Genomic DNA, 14,740 nt, shown 5'->3' with positions numbered 1-14,740 from the left:
CTCAAGCATTTAATATTGACTCTGGATAATTCTCAATTTTTGCTGCGCATTAGAATCATCTAGGAGCTTTAAAAAATACTAGTGCCGGCCAGGCGCAGTGGCTCACACCTGTAATCCCAGCACTCTGGGAGGCCAAGGTGGACGGATCATGAGGTCAGGGGTTTGAGACCAACCTGAACAACATGGTGAAACCCCATCTCTACTAAAATTACAAAAAGTAGCCACGTGTGGTGATGCACGCCTGTAATCCCAGCTACTCAGGAGGGTGTGGCAGGAGAATCACTCGAACCCAGGAGGTGATGGTTACAGTGAGCCTAGACTGCACCACTGCACTCCAGCCAGGGTGACAGAGTGAGACTCCATCTCCAAAAAAAAAATAAAAATAAAAAAACTAGTGCCCAGGCCTCAACCCAGACCAATACTTTGGAGGCCTGGCATTGATACTTTCTACAAGCACCAATAGTACAGATGTTTTATATAAACTGTTAGGAAAAACTTTGCTTAATAAGGCTTTGGTTATTAGAGAGAGCTAGTTAATTAAGGTATACCTGGTTCTCTCAAATGTTCTTTGTTTCTTCTATTTACTTATGTATTCATTCTTCACACATTTGTGTAATTCTGCAAAGTACCTGACATTGTGCCAGGTACTAAGAAAAAAGCTAAGTAACATCTAGCCCCTGCCTTTAGGAAACACACTATATGTTGTTATTTAAAGTTAGAAGACACTTAATCTGTAAAGAGAGAGAAACATGGTGGTTAATAGTGTGCTTTGGAGTCAGACCTATCAGAATTAAATCCTGTCACTCACACTCATATGTGACATCAGGCACAAGTTATATAAAAATCTCTGAGTTTCAGTTTCCATATCTATAAGATGAGTGTTATATTATTGATCCCATAGGGGAGCTTTAATAACTAAATGCTTTTTAAATAATTAGCACTTTGCCTGGAAATAATAAGTGCTCAGTAGATTATAGCTATTAGTATTGTGTACAATCCTCATACACATGTTCCAGATCTTTCACAAATTGCAAATCAGTTAAGGAAAATGTATTATGACTCCTCTAAATGGCAGCATCAACGTGGTTCAATTCACAATAGTAATGTTTGACTTACTGTTATTTTTAATCAGGCAAATTATTCTCTATTAGTGTCTCCAGTGTTTGAACAAACACAATGCATTTGATGACTCTAACAGAATGGGTTATTACTATTGAAAGCTCAATGATTCTGAGTGTCCTGGTATTTGAAAGCTACCACGATATTAATGTATATGAGTAACACTCATCATACCATGTCATGTGGCAAGATTTTTTGTAATTTTATTCATTATACACCAGGTTCCTAAATAGTAGCTTTCATTTATTTTTTGAAAAACTTAGTTTCTCTTTAATTAATTGAGTGGATTCTTAAGCCACTGCAAGATCTACCCAAAATGTAAGAGAAAAAAAAAAAAAAAAGGAGACGAAGTCTTACGCCGTCACCCAGGCTGGAGTGCGGTGGCACAATCTTGGCTCACTGCAACCTCCACCTCCCAGTTCAAGTGGTTCTCCTGCCTCAGCCTCCCGAATAGCTGGTACTATAGGCGTGCACCACCATGCCCGGCTAATTTTTTGTATTTTTGGTAGAGACAGCGTTTGCCATGTTAGCCAGGCTGGTCTGGAACACTTGACCTCAGATGATTCACCTGCCTCGGCATCACAAAGTGTTGGGATTACAGGCATGAACCCCCGTGCCCAGCCAAAAAACAGATATTTTGATAGAGGTGATAATAAAGTTAACTTTTTATGCACACGCCACTGATTTGTACATATAATGTTCTCTTAAACTTAATAAAGGGATTTTACATTAATAGAAGACACCGTTTCTACCAACAAGCAGTATTGGTGATTTTATTTTACCTCTACTTTATGTTTCCAATGATGAATGTTCATGACTAGAGAACAATAGGTATCAGTGATTAAAAAATCAGTATCAGTGTTAAAAAATCTGTTCTGCTCAATACACACAGCACATACCTGACAAAAGAAAGACTAATATTTGCTGTTTATTTTAAAGTGTTGTCTTCACATTTGCAATGACTCTGATCAACAGTTATTTCTAGTATCCTAGTCATGATCATAACAACATAATCTTGGGCAAGAATTTTAATTTTACAATTGTTCTTCATTTCATAAGTGCATAAGGAATTAGAAGATGTAAGGCACAATTCTTAGCAGTAGCTAGCTTTGTAAGTCTTCTTAAATATTGTTATTCCAAAGGACTTTAGTTTTTGTAGTCTTTTAATTACAGTCAAATGCCAACAATTAAATGTCAATTCATTAAAATGTCCTACATAGTCTTACATTAACTTGAGGTCTATAAGGTGGTCTTTTAAAGAATTTCTTTTCATAAAAACATGTTGAAGGCAATTTTATTGTTTACCTAAAATTGCTCCAAAAATACAGTATATTTTAAAAATCATCTTGAAGATATTCTCTCAAATAATGGGATATTTGAAATGCAAGGAAGTCAAGGCTCTCACTTGACAATATTAATGTTTATCTAATATGTACGGCAGTTAAGTTAGTTATTCATGTATTTTACAACACCCTAGGGGTTTTCTTTAGATACATGAAGGTAAATTCTTTTAGATGAAGAAAGTTTTCGCATAATAAGTAGCAAAACAAGTGTTTAGTAAGGTTGGATTTCTGGTCCATTAAGCATGTATACTTTTGTATGTCATTAGAGTTGAAGACACAAGAGAATCTTGTGAAAGCTTATGGAGGGTTTTACGGAAGAACAGACTCATAGGTAGAAAAGGAGTGAAAGGTAGAACTATAATGTGGGATTAGACATTATGACCAATGAGGAGGACAGCAATCTCTAAAGCAGGACATAAAGTATTGACAGAAGCACCAAGACTTTGTTTGCGTAGTTTTTTTTTGCTATACTCTAGTAGGTAATTGATATTACCTACCCTGCCTTATGGTTTATGCTAGTGTTTGTTGTTGATCTATGCTTTAAATTGTACCTTTTCTTTTTGCATTTCTTCTGTGATAGCCCAAAAAGTTATTATCATTATTTTTAAAGTATTAAATGTATAAAACAAAAACTTTTGCATCAAAACTGTATTCATCAAATCAAAGACTTTATGTTTTTCATCATAATAACCCTTGATGTTTCTGTAGCTTCTTGGACACCCAGACTTTGTTAAACGCCCTCACAAGCCGATGTTGACCAAGGTTACAAACCCCTATCCAGTGATTTTATAACATCCCCAGTTCCCTAAACTGGGAGTTGCCACAAAGCCCCCATACCTTGCTCTTCTCGAGCTATATCTCATTTGGATTTCCATTTGTTTTCAATGAATACTGTATTGGTGTATAAATGATAAATTACTTCTGATTTCCTTCCTTATATTTCACTTTATCCGTTCCTTCTCTATGCTAAAGTATCTATTCTGTTGCAGCCGCGCCTCTCCATGTCTTGATCGTGACAACAGCAGGTGAACTACTGCATAATTCTTTCTCTGAACATGTTGCCTATTCCTCTCCCCCTTTTGCCATCTCCTTCTGCGTATTCCTTGCCTCAGGATGCTTTAGTGTGAAGATACCTAGCCAAAGAGATACAAAGATTGATGTTCTCCAAATTGTGGCTATTGCTGAATTCCCCTTTCTCTGTGATGAAGAGAAAGTGGTATTTTTAATTTCAGTGGAGATAAAGTGAGGCTGTCCCAGACTTACTGTGGACTGCCTGTCTTGGTCACGGGTCTCCACATCTCCAGCTTCTTTTGTGAGAAAAAGTGCTACATAGAGATGAAAAATGTTGTTCCCCACAATTATGCAAATTGGTTGAGCTATTTTAAGGTTTTATTAAAGGTTATGATTTTAAGAGGGTTTTTTTGTTGTTCTGAGTTTTATTTTAAGTACCATATTCTAGGTGAGGCAAAGGCTGAAAGTGTATTAATAGTGCATTTCCTTGCTAATACTGCTATAAATGCAACCTTTTGATATTTTAGAAATTGTACTGCAGAATGACTCTAGTCGGTGTTCTGAAGATACCCATTATTCTGTTATTTATTTAACGTTATTTTTAAAGGTTCTTATTAGACTGATAATTATAGTATTTTTATTATACAGTCATCCATTATCGTACTACAAATTATCAGTCTATAAAAAATACAGTTTTATATTTTTATTTTTGAAAACTTTTATATACATCCTTATACTTTTTCTCAAATGCACGCTATTGTCTTTCCATACATGAACACAGTGGTTGATAAATAATTATTTGGTGATTTTAACAAATTTGAACTACTTTTTTCAAAGCCATATCCAAGCAATGTTTAAGTTTATAGAATTTGGAGGATTAGGAAGGAATTAAGGGAATTACAGAGGAGAAAGAGCTCATGCTATGGTTTTTCTCACAGTACCTCAGAAATCGGATTTAATCTGAGGCCCTCTTGCTATGTATATGAGGATCACTGAAGCACTCTGATGATTTTTTCTTCCTGTTCTTTCAACTAACTCTGAATGCTGCAATTTCCTCCCCATTCCCATCCCATGGTCCTCAATGAATTAAAAATAAAACTAAAGGAGTAGTAACTTTGGGGGTGGAGGATGTAGTCCTCAAAAGACTGGATCATGGTTTTCTGCTCCCTCCTCTGAAGCATGTACTGTTTAGCTAATCAAATTGTGTATTTGTAGGCAAGTCATCTGCATAATAATGGTTGCTTTCGCTTTTATTCTTTTTAAATTGTGATAACATTGTATCTCACAATTTAGAAAATTTTTAAGAGTTTCTACTTTGCATGATTGCTGAATTTCATTTGGAGAGTAAGAGATGCAATCAAAGCTAAGTGTTACATGATATTTTTTATATGTACAGTCTTAAGTCAATGTTTAGTGCAGTGTGTATACACATTTTCTGCAAAACAGCTGTTTTAACCATAAAGCAAAAATAATATATATTTCCTGAAGTAATAGCAGTTTATTTTCCAATTAGGAATTCTTTCAGTGCATCTGAAATGAAAGATTTAAGTAGGTTTCCCAACCTAGTTAACAGTAAACTGTGCATATAATTTCAATACTGGAAGGCAACTTGGAGTCTATTTAGTAGAAGTCTCCCATTTTATGGATAAGAAAACTGAAACCTAAAGACGTTAGTGACTTACCTGAGGTTACAACATTAATTCAAGATAGAGATATATCTAGACCCAGGGAAGAGCATGGTACTTGTTGCATTCTCCTGTGCTTTGTGATAATGGTATTTTTATATCTTATTTAAGTAAACTTCATAAACGAATACAAACTTCATCATCATATTAAACTACTTAGCATAGTTCCAGGTTCATTGTAGGTAAAGGTTAGTTTCCCCATTTATTTTTCAAGTGGTATATTGTATTATTTTAAAGATATTTAAAATACATAAAATCCTATAAGTGTAGAGAAAGGAAAATGATAGGAACAGGCATTTATTGAATTCCGTATGCTTTACCCACACAAGATTTCTCACCACAACCTTAAGTGGTAACAGGATTCTTTTTCATTGCCAGGTGAGGCTTCAATCTTAAAGCTCATAGATGACAGGCAGAGCCATCAATCTCTATTACCACCTCCTCTAAACATATTTAATTATATGTTTTTACTTCAATTATTTTCATCTCCAAATGTTTATAGGGATTATGTTGTCCCATTTTTAATCTCCTGCAAACATGAGAAAAATCATATTGATTCAGTCAACTCTAGTATGTGAACGACGCATCTCGCGACTCACACCTTCTAACCTTTCTCATTTTCCTGTGGTACATAAAAGTACGTTTGCTTACAATTTGTTTTTTGCTTATCTGCAGTTGTGTTTTACGTGGTGGAATACCTGTCTCCTAACTCTACTACCTGTCCAAATAGTGGCGCTTTTGAGTATTCTGATATTTTTAATGAAAATACTCAGATGCTTACCTAATTTTATATTATCAACTATTGGGATTAACTGATAAGCATACTGACTATTGTCAACAGACTTTTCATCAGCACCTAGCTATAAACCTGAGTTATTTTTCCTATTCCTTCTTATTTAAAGAAAAGACTTCTTTTATTATGCAATTTTGTAAATTTAGCATTTTTATCAGTTGTTTGGCAATTGCATTATTTGAGTCTAATTTGTTTAGAGTATTTTCATGCTAGATTTTATCAACAGTTTTACTCATTTTGGCTATTAATATTTAGCTTTTTCATATCTTCCAATATTTTAATTTCTTTCTTGACATCTTTCTGTTTTACTTTATTCTCTCTCTTCCCTTTCTCTTCTAAAGAAAATTTCCTCGCTACAGCTTGGTGGGTTTTTTTTGGTTTGTGTCTCTTCCTTTAATTACTTGATAAAAACATGAAGCCTTGTTTTCTTTAAAAATTTAATTTAGGCTGGGCATGGTGGCTCATACCTGTAATCCCAGCACTTTGGAAGTCCAAGGCAGGAGGATTGCTTGAGCCTAGGAGTTCAAAACCAGCCTGAGCAACATAGGGAGACCCCATCTCTGAAAACAAAAAAAACAAACATTAGCCAGGTGCAGTGATGCTGCCTGTATTCCCAGCTACTCGGGAGGCTGACATGGGAGAATCGCTTGAGCCCCAAAGATCGAGTTTACAGTGTGCTATGATAACACCACTATACTCTAGCCTGGGTAATAGAGTGAGACCCTATCTCAAGGAAAACAAAAATTATTTTTTCTCTGAATTATGCATATTGGCACCTTAATTTTTCCAATTTGCTTTGGATTTTTGTGCAATACTTAAATATTACTTTCCAGATTTACAATGACACAGAGATTCTTATAGGTAAATTTATCTGCTTGCAGCTTCAGGCTTTAAGTGCTTTTATTTTGATTTTCCCATTTTTGGTCTTTCTTCATATAATTTTCACTTCTATTAAAACGGTTTATTTTGTTAAATTCAAACTTCTGGTTTTTGCTTACTCTCATTTTCCACCAGTCCTCTATCAAAGGAAATCAATTTATTAGGTCTCTCTATATATATTAGAGCAGGAATACGCCTGTAGAAGAATATTTAACATTAAGGATAGTCATTCCCAACCGCTTTCCTACCTCTGAATATAGTGATTCGAATGAATTCTGACTGCTCTGATTGTCCAGAGACTAAAGAATTAAATTTTCTCCTATGTTAGCCTTAGATATAAATATATACAGCTCCTCACATCTTGCCCTTTTCACTGTGTTGTACATTCGCTTATTCAACAGTTATTTATTGACTGCCTGCTAAGTGCTCCATCCACACTGTGCCAGGCTCTAGAGGACACAGGAAGAAATATGGAGAACATGCTCACTGTTATTATGGCACTTTTATGGCTCCTATGTGTGGACTTAGTCATTTCTCAGTGACCAGGAAAGTAAGCAGTTCCAAGTAATGACAAAACCATCATGTGACATCTGGGGCTTAGACCATAAACTTTTTGGCAGCAGCTGCTATGTCTTTTCTTTCTGTATCCTCAGTTCTTAGCAGGGCACTTGACACTTAATAGGAGATTAACAAATATTGCATGAAAAGGAGCATAGAAATGGAATTATAGAGCAAGTGAGAACAAAAAGAGGGTTTCAAGAGACACAGTCAATGACACAATCAGGGCAAGTAATCTAACCTGTAGTTACTTAAACATTGTTACAGTCAGGAACTTAGCTACTTCAATTCACTCTTTAGAGAATGGGCCACCAGAAGATACTCTACATGTTCTTTGATCCAGGCTCCATGTTATATAGGCCATAAGCCATCAATGGAATAAATGTAGTGGAGAGGTTATAGCACACAACATGAGTGTGGAAACGTCTTAAATGCCTTCAAAGGTATAAATAGTACTGAGGATTGATAACATCAAGCAGATGTATTATAATAATTACTTACTAGGTTTGAGTTCCTGTCTGTGCACCAATGGAGGCAGTAACCAAAAGATGAAAAAAAAAAAAAAAAAACAAAAAACAAAGGAAATATTAATCTTAATTATCAGTGAGTCAAAAATATTGCAATGAATTTGGAAGCAGCACTAGTTTAAACTTGTCACTTTTTGCTACTTTTTTACAAAAACCAATCTAAGTATCCTACTCAAATAAGAACAATAAAATGGAAAGGAAAACTTTATATCTGTCTAGAAGTGTTACCAGTATTTTCATTCTTTTGAGCAACAAATAGTTCATTTAAAAGTCAAATGAAAAAGAAAATTTTAAAGAATTCATACTTGAAGACTAGTAATAAGAAAAGTGGCAAATATTTTCTCATTATGTTTTGGTAAAGACCAGAAACATCAACACTTCAGTACTGAACTGTTGATTGTACTTCCTAGTTTTTACTCCTTCCTGAAAACTTAAGCGGGCTAGGTATGAATGGAAGGTCTATCCTGGCCCCTGCATGTTGGAAGGACTGTGCTGCCTCTTGTGGTCTCATCCTGCATGACGTGCTTCAGACAGGCACTCTGGGCTCCTTCGCACCCATTTTTATTACTAGCAACAGGATTTGTGTTTAATGGCATGTTTAATAAGTTGTGTGTTCTGCTTTGAAGAAGATGCTAAGATATTTTTCTTCATTTATCTAAAAAATAACATAAATGTTTTGTGTTTATATCCCATAACTTACTTTGATAAAATACCTTTCAAATGTTTTAAATGTTGTCGTGGAGGCAATATCTAGGTGGGATAAATCCAGTTGGTTCTGTGCTCAGCAGATTATAAGCGGAGCCATGATACACCTATATGTTGCTTTCCTCTTCCCATTTTGGTGTAAAGATCTTGCAAATGCAATGAAAATGTGAAAAGACACTAATGTAATTTGTGAAAGAGCATACACACAGTTTGTATGTCTTTGTATACGTGTACACAACCCTTAGGTTGCTGTGCTGTTTAATTTTTGCTCCTTGACACGGTAAGTGCCTGGGAGACTTTAATGAGTGTTAATACTAACCAAATGACAAGCATTCAAATTAACCTGAATCAGGATCTGCTAAGACCATCCCAAAGGAAACAACTTCAAAGTTAAGACAAACCCATTCTCTTGGTACACTTAAACAAACCAAGTCATCCTGGATTATAGTTCTCCTTTTTCATGAACCATTAGCCTAGAAGAAAAGGAGAAAAATTAATAGGGATGCTGTTAACATTTCTAAATTATTAGCTATAATTTTTACATTCAATTTATTACAGTTTGAGAAAAATCATGATACAGATGATACGGATATCCTCCATCTGCATGAGGCCAGGGTTTCCCACGCCTGAAATTTCACTTCAAAAATGGTGTATAGAGGGGTCTACTTGTTCCTTATCCACCCACTCCTCGTTTAAATTAGAATGGTATGGCAGAGAGATTCCTACTCAATAAGTAAAAAAGTACATTTTAACCAGCAAATTGGTTCAATTAAAAACATTTAATTATTTTGCTTTTCTCCTCCTTTAGAATATAATCAGTTAAAAATCTACATCCTGGATAAGATGATGTTGGAACAGGATGCAGAAAAACTGCAATTTGGTTTTTCCTCTCTGCTTTGTCCTTGTATTATTTCAACATGTAGACTTTTCAGGATATACACGTAAGGAAGCGGAAGTCTTTCCATTTACAACAAAAGGAAATTTGTCAATTGTTCTTTATGTAATTTCATTCCATTTTCCTTCAAAATCAATTAGGCTTATTTTTAATTTACAGTTTATATTGAATATCACCATTGTCAGCAAAAATTAGAATTCTTCTCTACAGATTAAAATAATATAAAAATTAGAATAACAACAAAACAGAATTAAAGGCATTGGTATAAAATAAAATAACTTTTAAAAGCAAACATTTTACCACCATGCATTTAAATAAAAAAGAGAGATTTTGAGACAAAGCATTATGGAAAACAGCTTGACAAAGCTTGTTCATCTGCGCCCAATATTTCCAAACATATCTAATCTTCTATTTTAATTTTTAGTTTCCTGGTTAGTTTTATGGTGGATGCCCGAGGTGGTGCTATGCGAGGATGCAGACACAATGGGCTCCGGATCATTATTCCACCTCGGAAATGTACTGCTCCAACACGAGTCACCTGTCGACTGGTCAAGCGCCACAGACTGGCAACAATGCCTCCAATGGTGGAAGGAGAAGGCCTGGCCAGTCGCCTGATCGAAGTTGGACCTTCTGGTGCTCAGTTCCTTGGGTAAGGGTTTCTGATAAACCTCCCACTTAGTCACCGATGAGCTTGTGTCCTCTACATGAAATCACTAGGATGGCATGGAAAAAGGTACGTCAAACCATTTTGAAAGAGGATCAGCACCAGTGAAATTTTTAAAATTGGAAGTAGCACCTCAATGCTTGACTCCACTTACACGCCTCTTATTTTAAGGCATTAATGAGTTAAACATTCAGGTTGAATACCACTTCTTCTTTTTGGATGTAATAATAGCTGCCAGACCCCCAATGTGAATAACCAATATTTTAGCTGATGGTAGGTATTTTTTTCTCATCTGAGAATTAAGTGGTAAAGACACAAAGAAAAAATTCTGCTCTGTTCCAAACATAAATGTAAATTCTCATGTAGTTATGAAACAGAATCATTATCTTTACTTTGGAAAGCAATGTTGCCTTTACAGAATACCTACAAATTTAATCAATGTTATTTTTTTTTTCAGCTATCAAAATTGCTACCTTGAGCCTTATCATTACATTGGCTATTTAGTCACAGTTTATATTAAGACAAATACATCAAGACTAACTTCAACCATGCTCATTTTGGCAATTTTGAGCAGAATTTAGCATTTCTTCTTTCTTCTGTTTGTTTGTACGGCTGCTGTTATATTAAGTGGCATTTCAATGTGCCCAGAAATGAATAGCTACAGCTGAAATTAACACAAGGATGAAGTTTTGGTGGGGGACAAGTTTCAAAATATTTTGAAACAAATCAATTGTATTTAAGTCTTGGTGCTTGAAATACTGGGAGAAAATCCTAATAATCGTGAACTCTTTTACTTTGCCGATGTCACACTGGGAAGAGGATTTCTTGCTTTAGAACTCAGGAAATGTTCTAAAGCTTTGTAATTTGGACCAAACTATTAGCAGATTGCTCCAAATTATGTTCACACACCTGAAAAGGGGTGTGTTTGTATTTCCCAATTATAGCAACCACCTCTCATGTCCTCCAATCAGACAGACCAGAGCTTTACAAGGAGCCTGTGAAGTTCTGGGTTGCATCAGAAAATGCCATTATGTTTGGAGTAATTCCCCAATGATTCTTTTCATATTCTGTGTCAGACCCTGTTCCCCTCATGCTCAGGTAGTTTAGGCTTTTTAATAATCTTCAGATCTGTTGGGGAATATTCATGAAAACATCTGGCCTCTGTACAGGGCAGAGTTTTCATCATATTCCCAACAGCTTGTCTTTCTTGTGGAGCATTTTTACCCCCTTTTTGGCTAGTGCCCTGGCGGTGAACCTAATTAGGGACAGACCGGACAGCTAAGTGCTCTCCTTGCACAGACGCGCCTCCATTGCACACTCTGGGTCTCGGTTCCTTGCTCTTTGTGACCAATGGAGGGGGCAGAACCAAACGCAGTGTGAAACCAAAGTTCACCCTGTGGATCAGCTGGCGACGCTGGGGTTCTGTAGAAAACAATACCTGAAGCTTACCTATGTTCTTTCTTTCACTGCTGCTTTGGATGTACTCAGTAAACTTCACCTGCCAACGGCTCCTCCCCCACTTAATGAGGGAGAAAGTTTGGTCAGCCGCATTCTTCAGCTGGGGCCTCCTGGAACCAAATTCCTTGGGTAGGAGTGACTTAAAACAAATTGATGGCTGCTGGCCCCCCATTCTTCTCCTTCTTCTGCAATATGATTTCTCTTTTTTGTCATTGTGCCCATGACATGTCCCTCTCTATGATTTAAATTCTGTATAACCTATCTTTAGTGGACCATTTCTGACCCTTGTGGTATGTGACTTTTATTTTTGAGTGATGTTTTTATATCTTTCCCCTTAAAGTGCTGTGACCTTCATTTTCGTTTAAGCATGAGATCTGCCTAGTTGTACTATGTGCTAGTTATGATGTTGTTATGATGAATTTGGAGTCTGTATCAAAGCAACCTGGACCCAAAAATCAAAACCCTCTATATATTTTGAAAACAAATGTGACCTAAAAATAATAGGGCAGTGCATGCTCTGGATCCTGAATATAATAGGCATTGGACACAATTGGGCTGTCTGCTGAGGGGCTCAATTAGGGCCACACTGTGTACACATGCCTATTGTTTCCTTGAATGAAGGAAATACAACCAAAAACCATGAGTGCATGGCTCTTTAGTTCACAAGTAGTCAACTTTCTGACATCTCCTCATTTACGACACATCAAATTATGCAATGTGTAAGCCATTTTCCTCTTAAACCATTTCGTCATTTTGCACCTTGTCGAAAATGTTTTAGGAGATTGGCAGACATCATAGATATGCATGTACGTTTCTTTTGGTTAAATGTGTTCTACTTACATTTATCAAAGGAGAAGTTCCAGAATGCCACATGCACTCACAGGGAAACATTATTTGGCTTAAGATAGCAGCATGTACCTGAGGATTGGTGCCCCTGAGGTGGAGTGCTACTGTGTGACCATCTGCTAGCCTGTGGGCTTCAGGGGATGGCCCACTATGTCCCTGTCCCCAGCAAAAGAAGAATTCCAGGTCACTTTGCAACAGAGTCGAGGTGCTTGTCTTGCTCTTGGTTACCTCCTGTCCACACTGAATGTTCTGCATTGCTATGTCAGGCCTGTGATCGTGGAGATCCCTCACTTTGCGGCTCTTCGAGGAAAGGAAAGGGAACTGGTGGTCCTGCGCAGTGAGAATGGGGACAGCTGGAAAGAGCATTTCTGTGACTACACTGAAGATGAGTTGAATGAAATTCTTAACGGCATGGATGAAGGTACTTTCAGATGAAGCGTTTTAAAAGAAATCTAAACTGGAAGCATGAAAATGATTCATTTCTTTCTTATGACCTAGGGGTGTGTGTGTGTGTGTGTGTGTGTGTGTGTGTATGTGTGTCCCTTGTGGTATTTTACTACAGCAGGTAATCTGCTTTGCTCCTGTAATGATGAGTTGGAATGCACAATACTTTTGCTTAATCTTATTCCTGTTACATTCAGGAAAATAAAAGCCTTTAAGATATCAAACATCTCATTAAAGACATGCAGCATGCTTCCATTTTTAGTGTAAACTTGAGCCAAAAATGAGATAGAATAGATATTGTTGTTTCATAACTAAATGAACTGATACTGGATAATAAATCCATGATTTAAAAAAATGCCTAACTTGAAACATTAGATATTTAAGATACTGATAAAAAGTGTTAAGCTATTCTGTTGGAAAACTTACATCTGCCCATAACTAGTATGTTATAGAATACTATAATTTTGAAACTTTCTGTTATTAAGGGGGTAGGAAAATTAAGTTCATTCAATCTTCTACCTATAATTCAAACAGGAAGTTAGCCAGGGTTGAACTGCATACACATACATACACATCTAGTTTAGGAACTTAGTTTTCCATTAGAACTTCAGTCGCTGTAAATCTCAAATCTGTCTTGGGCTATACAAGGTTGTAATAATTCAGTATGAAAAGAGGAAAGCAGCTCTTATAGTTTGCACAGAGAAAAGGTCCTAGTCCTAATAGTAGAATTCACATTCAACTTTAAGTAACTACAGAAATAGGGCAAGTTCTTTGCTTGCATGCCAGGAACATACCAAGTTTTGTATAGAGCTAGATACTCAAGAGCAAGTATAGCTGTTTATCAAGTTCTTGAGTCTTCTGGCACTAGTTTCAGATATGGCTCGTGGATAGGAAAGAGTAGCCTGACCATAGCTTCTTTACTATTTCTTTCTACATCCTACCAAGGTTTGACTAAGAATAGAGGCCAGGCTTATCTTATCCAAGGGGTGGATGGAGGAAGAAATTATTCCCTCTAGATGTGTTAAGTCACTATCTTCTAAGCAAAGTAAAAAGATCAGGGTTTTTATTAATAAAAATTGTTCCCTACAATATTTAGCTGCTTCTACTTCTTGGAACCATTCCTTTTGCTGACATTTAGGTTTCGGATATTTTCCTCTGGGATATTGACTTATCAATAACACTGCCAGTGAGCATTGGCATCGTGCCCTTGGATGGGGGTCCACTCTTTAACTTTATTTATTTTAAAATGAGCTTTCTACATGGGTATTAATAGAAAGTTAATAGATTAATTAATCTATTAATAGAAAGTTAAAGATTTGTGTATGTCTGGAAATTTTAAAAATAAATATAGGCTAGTATTTGCCAGTGCATCAGTCTTCAATCATGTGTAATCAGATACTGAGACTTTTTACTTTTACTATCTAGCTATGCCCAATAGTCGAGAAAAACATAGTTGCTATTCCTGCCTCATAATGAATTGTAAATGATTTCTAAAAATGAACAACTTTCCATCGCCTGTTAAAATTCAGTGATCCACATAGTACAAATTTTCTACATTTACACTAGTTTGATTTTTTTTGTATTGCCCTGAATATCTACACTAATGCAATTTATAAAGAGCCCATGATCCCATCCTCTTGATGTTAAATTATGTATTTGAAAAGTTAATGGCATCAGGGGAATATTGAAACCCTGAATTCATAATCACTGATTTTTTTTTAATATCCACAGTGAGTATCTCAGACACAACCCTTCCACGGGAGTAAACACATAAACATAAATCTTACTCTTCCAAGATAGATTTTATTCCTGC

The 14,740-nt window shown here is 36.1% G+C and overlaps 1 protein-coding gene across 50 annotated transcripts in view; it reads left to right on the top strand.

The window, feature by feature from the left end:
- The window catches only part of ANK2 (ankyrin 2), a 584,559-nt gene that overhangs the window by 520,471 nt on the left and 49,348 nt on the right, over positions 1-14,740 (top strand). For 20 of the 50 annotated variants that reach the window (XM_031664041.1, XM_031664034.1, XM_031664042.1 and 17 more), the window contains 3 exons: positions 9,940-10,164; positions 11,668-11,766; positions 12,750-12,904. In XM_031664041.1, coding sequence (XP_031519901.1) covers positions 9,940-10,164; positions 11,668-11,766; positions 12,750-12,904 — 479 coding nt within the window. Of the gene's footprint in view, positions 1-3,451; positions 3,488-9,939; positions 10,165-11,667; positions 11,767-12,749; positions 12,905-14,740 lie in introns of all 50 variants that reach the window. The other 30 variants (XM_031664017.1, XM_031664025.1, XM_031664022.1 and 27 more) reach the window with 3 other exon arrangements.

This window comes from Papio anubis, chromosome 3, assembly GCF_008728515.1.
Source record: "Papio anubis isolate 15944 chromosome 3, Panubis1.0, whole genome shotgun sequence".
NCBI classification, from domain to species: domain Eukaryota; kingdom Metazoa; phylum Chordata; class Mammalia; order Primates; family Cercopithecidae; genus Papio; species Papio anubis.
This window is presented reverse-complemented; position numbering and strand designations above follow the sequence as displayed.